The sequence below is a fragment of the Oryx dammah genome, unplaced genomic scaffold (genome assembly GCF_014754425.2).
Source record: "Oryx dammah isolate SB20612 unplaced genomic scaffold, SCBI_Odam_1.1 HiC_scaffold_18, whole genome shotgun sequence".
Lineage (NCBI taxonomy): Eukaryota > Metazoa > Chordata > Mammalia > Artiodactyla > Bovidae > Oryx > Oryx dammah.
The window spans coordinates 111,473,447-111,483,211 of NW_024070202.1; the positions used below are offsets into that span (position 1 = coordinate 111,473,447).

General features: G+C 39.7%; 1 protein-coding gene across 2 annotated transcripts in view; it reads left to right on the top strand.

The window, feature by feature from the left end:
- The window catches only part of CUL1 (cullin 1), an 89,492-nt gene that overhangs the window by 47,901 nt on the left and 31,826 nt on the right, over positions 1 to 9,765 (top strand). For both annotated transcript variants that reach the window (XM_040260297.1, XM_040260296.1), the window contains exon 3: positions 8,561 to 8,735. In XM_040260297.1, coding sequence (XP_040116231.1) covers positions 8,561 to 8,735 — 175 coding nt within the window. The remainder of the gene's footprint in view (positions 1 to 8,560; positions 8,736 to 9,765) is intronic.

A 9,765-nucleotide genomic window follows, 5' to 3' on the forward strand; every position in this document is an offset into this window, starting at 1 on the left:
TAATGGTATGTTTGACTGTGTAAGAAACTGACCAACTGTTTTTCCAAAGTGGCTGTATCATTTTGAATTCATGTGAGCAATGTTTGTGAATTCTAGTTGCCCCACAATATTGCCGACGCCTGCTGGGAACATCATTCTCTTTCATTTCAGCCATTCTGGAAGTGTGTGTCATGGTATCTCATGGTTTTTATTTGCATTTCCCCAATGATTAATGAAGTTGAGTCATTTTCATATGCTAGTTTACCATTTGTATGTTGTCTTTCATAAAGTATCTGAGTCTTGGGGTTTTTTGGGGGGATTAATATGCTTTTTATTATTGAGTTGTAGGAGTTCTCTAGGATGCCAGCGTTTTCTCAGACATGTCTTGCTGATGTTTCCTCCCAGTCTCTGAGGCTTGCTATTCCTTTTCTTAATGGTGTTTTTGAGTGAGCAGGTAGTTTATTTTGAGGAAACCTAATTTGTTTATTTTCCTTTACAGTTATCTTCTGTGACCTATGAGAAACCTTTGTCTGGATCACAAAGATACTGTGTTTTCCTCTGGAAGCTTTGTGGTTGGGCTTCTCCATTTAGGTCTCTGTGTGTGGTGTGAGGTGGGGCTGGAGGTTGCTCTTTCCACCAGGTGGCTCTGCAGTTATTCCAGCATCATTTGTTTCTCCCAGAGGGGCAGTTTGGTGCCTTTGTTAAAACTGACAATGTAAATGTGGTTTTATTACTAAAATTGTTTCATTGAAATGTGACCAGTGTAAAGGGAGAATGTATTACTGCTTTGATTTGTTTATATTTTGCAAAGTATGGTTGCATCTATATTCATGTGGGATTATTGGTTGCTGTTTTCATTTTTTATAATTTCTTACTGTAGCATTATGAAAATTCTTGAAGTCAGATAGTATAAGTCTTCCAACTTTGTTCTCCTACCCCAGGATTTTTTGACTATTCTAATTCCTTTGCATTTCTCTATAATAAGTTTTATTGTCAGTTTGTCAATTTCTGCCCTAAAAATTGCCGGATTACAATTGGTTGTGTTGAATTTTTTTTAAAGCAGTCTTATTGAAATATAATTTACATGCCATACAATTCATCCATTTAAAATGTTCATTTCAATTGTTTTCAGTATATTCACAGGTATATTCAGTCATCACATTTTTAGAGCATTCTCATCTCAGAAAGAAACCCTGTACCCTTGAGCTGTTACTTCCTTAGTCCCCTACCTCCCTGCTGATCTACTTTCTGTCTATAGATTTGTCAGTTCTGAACATTTCATGTAATGTAATCATGTATGATACGTGGACTGAAGCTTATGCCCGAAAATTTACATGTTGAAGCCCTGACCCTAGTTTTGCAGTATTTAGATGGGACCTTTAGGGAAATACTTAAGATTAAATGAGGTCATAAGGTAGGGCCCTGATCTATAGGATTGGTGTCCTTAAGTCTTAAAGACCCTCAAGACAATATTATAAATGTTAGTTTTAAATCATTCTTTGTATTTTAAAGAATTAAGAAAAATAGTCTTTTATATTTGCACAGGTATTTATTTCTGATGCTCTTCATTCTTTTCTAAAGACCCAGGATTTAACCTAGTATGAATTCCTCTGTACCTAGAATTTAAGTCTGTACTACATGAACGCTCCTGATTTTATTTTATCTGAAATTACGCTATTTTGCCTTCCTTTTTGAAGAATACTAGTTAGCACTGCCTCATGTTTTCCATGCCTGGTTGGTTAATGGTGAGGGTGATGCTAATTTGGGAATGAAACTGGAGTTGAACTCTGGGTAGAACTTTTAAAAGAGTGTTTAAGAGCGCCTCCCCCCACCCCACCCCCAATTAAAATGTTCCTTTCAGTCAGTCTGTTCTGTGAGGCCCAGGGCTCCTTGCCTTGTTTCAAGGTCCTCTGAGGAGGTGAGGCTGAAAGGAAATAACAGTGGGGTGAGAGCCTGTTCTGTGCACAGAGAATACTTTGTGAAGAAGAAAGAATTCTGTGGTTAGAAGTTGTTAAATACCCTAGCCCTGCTTTTCCAAAAGAATGCCTCTTTGATACCTGAAGAAGTGAAGTCGCTCAGTCGTGTCCGACTCTTTGTGACCCCATGGAGTGTAGCCTACTACGCTCCTCTGTCCATGGGATTTTCCAGGCACGAGTACTGGAGTGGGTTGCCATTTCCTTCTCCAGGGGATCTTCCTGACCCAGGGATCGAACCCAGGTCTCCTGCACTGTAGGCAGACGCTTTACCATCTGAGCCACAGGGAAGTCCCTACCTGAAGAGATATGTAAACTTTATATGTCCAAAGGAACCATATACTGAAATGCTCATTTCTAAGTCGTTAAGTTAAGCTCTTTCCACTTATTATCTTGTCAGCATCTCTCTGTCTTGATATCTGGATGTGCCATGCCCATTGCTTCCAGAGCCGGGTTCGCCCTTAGGTGTTGGTCACTGCCTGCTTACTCTGCAGGCTTCACCCCCACCCCTGAGCCCCCACCCCCACCTTGTTCTTAGTCTGCAAACCATTAAGGACGATGGGAAGAATCTGCCCCAAAAGAAGAAACCCTTAAACCCTTTTAATATCAAGCAAGCTCAGGTTCAAAACTTACAAAACGATGAGAGCAAATCAGGAGGAAAAGCCGGTGCTGGGCTGTGGACGTATCGCCGTCAGGGCGCACAGGTCCAGAGGAGCGAGGCTGTATATGGCCTTTAAGAATGAGTCAACCAGTTTATTTAACTTTTCTTTATTTGCTTATAAGAATGTTGTGGTACATCATCTTACATCTAAACCACTGATCTTTCAGGAGGTGAATATAAAATTCCACCTAAGAATGCATCGTGCCGGATCACAGTCGGCAGTGTTTTCCTAGTGCTACTTAATATGATGCATATCCTGAGTGGAGTCTTGGCTTTGACTCCAAATGTGTGAATTTGGTACATATATTACCGTTTTTATAACCATTCTGTATCCTGTGACAGTGTTAAAAACAGCTGCATATTATATCCTCAGGATCCAACAATACATGTAACTAATTCTTTGTGTTTGACAAATAGGATGTTACAGGTTTTTGTTTTTTTTTTACCATCTTCAGCATTGTTGTCATAGTTCGCTAACTAAAGTAATTGTATACTTCCATGATAGCTTCTGTACAGTAAATGCTTTTGAGGATAATGACTGTATCAAAAAGAATGCACTTGAAGATTTTTTAATATTTGCACATTTTAATCCAGAAAAATATGTGGCAGTTTGAGCTCTGACCCCAGTGAATAGATGCTCCCTGTTCCTGCACTTGTTTGACTGTTTTTAAGACGTTTGTTAATTGATATATTGCCAAGAAATAGAGATCAGGCTGATCTAGGTAACCTAAAAAGTTCCCTGGAACCAAACACCTAGAACTGGTGTTTGAAATGTGAAAGGGAGTTAAAGAAAAGTTTAAGTGAGAGTCTTGGTCCGCTTGAACAAGTCAGCATATAGACCAAACAGCAGAACTAGAGCCTCAGGAACTACCAACAGAAGGCCCTTTAGAGAGCACTTCTAAGTGTATTGAAAACAATTAGTGATAAAAGTGTCCAGAATATAAAGGGACAAAACACTATGGAAATAAGACATCATTTTAAAGAAGTAGGGAACTTCTGCAAATGTAAAATAAAGTTATTAAAGATAGATTTTTCATTGTTGAAAGAAAATCACTTAACCCGATGTGATAGGTAGATCAAGAAAAATTATAAAAGTTTGAACAAAGATAAAGTGATGGATGTAAAGACATAAATTGAGATATGGAGCTGAAATTAAGATGGTCAACATACATGTGGTTGTGAAACCTCCAGGAAAAAATTGAACATAGCTCAGAAATGTTTGAAGAGGAAATAACCCAAGAATTTACCAGAATTGGTGAAAGCTAAATACTGTGCGTGTTAGATTTTAAGGCCCTGTCACAAGCATATGGACACGATGTGCAACTCTAGCATAAGAAAAGAGCCACCGCAGAATAAAGAAGCTAGTGATCCAGTACAGGGGAAAATGGAGGAAACGAGAAGCATAGAGAACAATGATAAAAACTGGAAATGCAAGACAAGATGGTAGAAATTAATCCGTATATCAGTATAAAAACAGTATAAGTTTAAAACCAAGTCCTGGGTGTTCACTGGAGGGACTGATGTTGAAGCTGAAACTCCAATACTTTGGTCACCTGATGCGTAGAGCTGACTCATTTGAAAAGACCCTGATGCTGGGAAGGATTGGGGGCAGGAGAAGGGGACAACGGAGGATGAGATGGTTGGATGGCATCACCGACTCAATGGACATGGGTTTGGGTGGACTCCGGGAGCTGATGATGGACAGGGAGGCCTGGCATGCTGTGGTTCATGGGGTCACAAAGAGTCAGACACGACTGAGCTGAGTGTCTGAACTGAAGTGATGAAACAGTTTCTTTTTTAAAGGTAAATTTTACTGTGGTGATTTGCAGTAGGTAAACCAAAACATAGAAACATAAAAGTTGAAAATAAAGAGGTGGAATATAGGTACTTGAGAGAAATGCTAAGCAAAGTGTAGGAAAACCCATATTAACATCAGATATGATAGACTTTTAGGACCCTGTTGTTAAGAATGAATGTGGTTACTTCCTAATGATAAAAAAGAATGAGTCACTAGTAACATAATTCCAATGTTGTATGCTTATTAACAGGACCTCAAAATATATGACAAGTATTTCAGAGAATTATGACTTAATTGGCAAGTCCGTAACTGAATAGAGGGATTTCAATAAAATTTTCTCAGTAATTAATAAACAGACAAGTCATTGACAATATAGATGATTTGGAAAACAAAACTGACCAGCTTGCTGTAACAAGCTGTTGTGTCCAAGTTAGAGAGTGAAAATTTTCTCAAGCATGTGTAAAGAAAATCATCACGTATTCACCTATAAGTCTCATCATATTTTAAAGAAACCACCCAAAAGGTAACATTCTCTGATTGATTTTAGCGTGAAATTAAGTTTTTTTTTTTTTAAGGTTAAAAAAAATACTGTTGAAGTCTAAATTCTAAACTCTGTCAAGATAAGTAGTAATGGAAAAAAATAAATAATAACTGATAAAAGAAAATACCAGATTTAGGTGATACAGCCGGAGGGATGAAGAGCAGAAAGTCTACTTACTGCTTATATTAAAAAGAATGAAGAGGAAAAATGACAAAGCTACTCAGCCAAACAAGGATTTATAGAAAGCAGATGTAAAGGAAGAAGTAAATTTAAAGGAATAGAAATATAAATACAATGATGAAAATTAATACATTTTAAACTGGTTCCTTAAAAAGAGTGGACAAGCCTCTGGCAGAATTAAGACTATTTTAAAAGGGGGACCATTAAATAGGCATTTTTTAAAAAAGAAGACTGAACTGGGCAGTCTGCTTAACCTCTTTTGAAACGGACAGTTTTCTAGAAATAGCAGTATGTATGGTTGAGAAATGAAAGACCATTTATAATGTCCATTGACATCATTCTAAATGAATGACCATTTAGACCATTTCTGAACTGTCGGTCATCTATGCAGGGAAATGTACACTCACTTTTCTTCCTCATGTTGTATACAGTTTACTCAAGGTGGGTTAGGAACCAGTGTGAAAATCAGATTTAAAAGAAAAGACCGTAAAATCATGGCAAAACTTGGAACCTGCCAAAAGATCATCAGGAGTCTAGCAACAGCAGAAGGGATTAAATTACTTCAAATCTATGCTCCTGTACAGTATATCACACATGTGCTGGTCATGTGTGTGCTCAGGCGTGTCCCACTCTTTGCGACCCCGTGGACTGTAGCCCTCCAGGCTCCTCTGTCCGTGGGATTCTCCAGGCAAGAATACTGGAGTGGGCTGCCATTCTTCCTCCAGGGCGTCTTCCCGACCCAGGGATCAAAACTGCCTCTCTTGCATCTCCGGCATTGGCAGGTCGATTCTTTACCACTGCACCGCTAGCTGAAACTGTGTTGTCAGAAAGAAATGGCAGAAGCAAATGTACGATTTGTTATTTTTTGTAATGTAAAATTTGAAAACATGTAAAATAATTGCATGTATCGTTACATGTTTAGTTAAATGAAACTCGCTCAGTCCTGTCTAGCTCTTTGCGACCCCTGAACTGTACCTGCCAGGCTCCTCTGTCCGTGGGATTCCCCAGGCAAGAATACTGGAGTGGGTTGCCATTCTCATCTCCAGGGGACCTTCCCGACCCAGGCATGGAACCCAGGTCTCCTGCGTTGCAGGTGGTTTCTTTACGTCTGAGCCACCAGGGAAGCCCTGTTGTTACATGGTGAATTGTGAACCGTTCACAGCAGTGCTAAATGTTGGTAGACATTTGCCCTTTAGGGAGGGGGAGGGGGAGGAGGCGTGGGACTGGGGAGGAGCACGTGTCAGTTACACCCTGTTCCAGTCAACCAGAAAGTCGGGGGGGGATTCTTGGGCGCACTGTAAGTTTTATGCACACTGGGTCATGAGTTTGAGACAGCAGGTTGTATGTTATAACCTGTGATTCTCTGAAATATTTGTTCAAGTGACTTAGTGTTTTATGACCTAGTTCCCCTGGAGGAGGGCGTGCAGCCCACTCCAGTATTCTTGCCTGGGGTATCCCACGGACAGAGGAGCCTGGCAGGTTTTGGTCCATGGGGTTGCAGAGAGTCGGACACGGCTTAGCGACTAACACTTTTACTTCACTTTCTTTGATTACCACTGAGATTGAGGCGTTTCTTAGGTTTTTGGCCCCTAAACTACTAACACATGTTTCTTTCTAGCCTTTGGATTTTCAGTTGGAATCCTTATGTTTCTTTAGAGATGAATTTTTTTCACCCTGTTTTAATTTACCTTAATTTATTAAAAATAGTAAGTTTAAAAGAGTTATTACTAAAATAGTTTCAGAATTTCAGATAAAGTCTTTATAGGACTTTGCTTAGAAAGGCCTTCTCCATCAAGAAAATATTTGTATTTGTTTTATGGCTTCTCTTTGTATATTTTAATTCTTAATCTAGTAATATATTTTGGAATATGAAATTTTTGAACCACCCCTTGCTATAATGCCATTTATTCAATAATCTTTATCCACTGACTTGAAATAATCTTTATATAGTAAGTTCTTAAACACACCAGAGTATTTGGTTTCATGGTTTTTCTGTCTGAATAAGTATGGGTATCTTAATTTTATTCAAGGTAGTCCCATGCACAGAGGAGCCTGGTAGGCTGCAGTGCCTGGGGTCACAAAGAGTCAGACACGACTTAGCAACTAACACACACAAAGCGCTTGCAGATGAACCGAAACAGTAGTGAAGGTCGTGACGAAACTGCTCGTTTCCACCTGTCTCCACAGTGCGTGCCGTTGCTCCTCTGGGATTGGTCAGCCTTAGGCATCCCTGACTTTCAGCTGCGATAGAGGACTCCATCTCTTGAGCTACTGTGTTTTCTGCTTTTTATTAAATATTTTTCATTTTCAGAATGTCATTCATTTCACTTCAGTCACTCAGTTGTATCCGACTCTTTGCGACCCCATGGACTGCAGCACGCCGGGCTTCCCTGTCCATCACCAACTGCCGGAGCTTGCTCAAACTTAAGTCCAAGTCGGTGATGCCATCCAACCATCTCATCCTCTGTTGTCCCCTTCTCCTCCCGCTTTCAATCTTTCCCAGCATCAGGGTCTTTTCCAGTGAGTCAGTTCTTCACATCAGGTGGCCAAACTATTGGAGTTTCAGCTTCAGCATTAGTTCTTCCAGTGAATATTCAGGGTTGATTTCCTTTAGGATCGTGTGGTTTGATTTCCTTGCAGTCCAAAGGACTCTCAAGAGTCTTCTCCAACACCACAGTTCAAAAGCATCAATTCTTTGGTGCTCAGCTTTCTTTAGAGTCCACAACTCTCACATCCATACATGACTACTGGAAACACCATAGCTTTGACTAGATGGACCTTTGTTGGCAAAGTAATGTCTCTGCTTTTTAATATGTCTAGGTTAGTCATAGCTTTTCTTCCAAGGAGCAAGCGTCTTTTAATTTCATGGCTGCAATCACCATCTGCAGTGATTTTGGAGCCCCCCAAAATAAAGTCTGTCACTGTTTCCATTGTTTCCCCATCTATTTGCCATGTAGTTTGGTTAAATCCACTTACAAATCATTTTAAAGGTTCTGGGTATTTTTATATTTGTAACATACACTTCTGGAAATATTCATAGCTTAAGCATCATAATAGACTATGGTCATAGCCTTTTGTTTTCCTGAAGTAGATAATTGCTTTTTTTTCACTTTCAACTTTCTCTGTGAACCATTTGCCACTTTTCTTACCTTCTGATCCACTCTGGGGACAGTTTCCCACCAGGTAATGGCATTAGATGATCTGGAAGGTCCAGAATTCTCTTGATGACTTCCTCCAGAAACTTCCATCCTCATAGCTGTTTGGCTCTTTGTTTGATTGGTGTATAAATGGGATCTTTACTCTGGTTTTAACAGGTTTCCATTGATATTTGGAAACACTGACACTGCAGTATCTTGTAAGACCCTATGTTCGTATTAATGACTGTTGACATTGATGATACATGTTGATTTCCTTGACTTTTCTCCAAGTCACGTTTATAACTACTGCACAAGTGTTCACCAGTCAAACCAAGCTCGAGGGGCTGGTGTCCCTCCTTCTAAATCGAAAAAGGGGCAGACGCCAGGGGGAGCTCAGTTTGTGGGCCTGGAATTGTACAAACGGCTTAAAGAATTTCTGAAGAATTACTTGACAAATCTTCTTAAGGTAAGATGTTTTACATTTATATTGAACATTTATAATAGAATGCACAAAAATGAAAAGTCGTGAAATAACGAATGTGAGTGAGTTTTTTGTTGCTCTTGGCACTGACGTGTCTGTGCCTGAAGAGGTGCTGCTCTCCGGCCGTTTGCCCGTTATGAAGATGAACCCTTCTAAGCCACATTCTGTTAACTTCTTAGATTAGAAGTTTCTGATGCCTTTGCGTATAGTAGTACTTTCCTTAAATTACTAACCATTTGGTGTTTGGTGGTTAAAAAGCAATGAACCTATTAATTTAAAGCATATAATTATGAATTCAAGTTATCTATGTGTATTTTGAACCCACTGTAATATTCTGTATTAGGTGTATGAGTGACTAAGGTTATCCAGCCTCTGGTAATCACATTTTTCCAACGTGTTCTGCACACCTGTGTATAGAGATTTTTGATTTACACAAATAATGTCCAAAAAATTCCAGCATGCTCCAAATTGTTTTTCTTAATATAACATCATTTAACAGAGCAGAGTTGAGTGATCACAGTCGAGACCAAGACAGTATCTTTTTCATGTTCCCAAGCAGTCTTGATGAAGCCACTGTGTCCTCCTGGCTCTGATTGGCCACACTTTGTAAAGTGAACACTGGGATTCCTTATTCTTTAGTATCGAAGTGATGAACAATGTGTTGTGTGGTGAAAGGTGTTGATAGGCCTGCCATCAGTGATATATATATATATATATATATTTTTGAATTTTTTTAAAAGGTCATCTGATATCACCCAGAAGAGCTTAGCTTTACATGTTCGGGTTCATCCCTTGTTATTTAGATCTAAATGAACACAAATTCGGTTGTATCAAGATACGGTCAGGCTTCCATGTGGCTTGTTGGGTCACTTGTGCACCCGTGTGTTTCTGGAGCTTTGTTCAGTAGCCTTTTGTTCTGCCAGTTGGAGGGCCTGAGGCTGACAAGTTTAGGGGTAGCCCCAGGCCCCGTGCTCATGAAGGGGCTGACCACCACCAGCACACACACACACCCCCG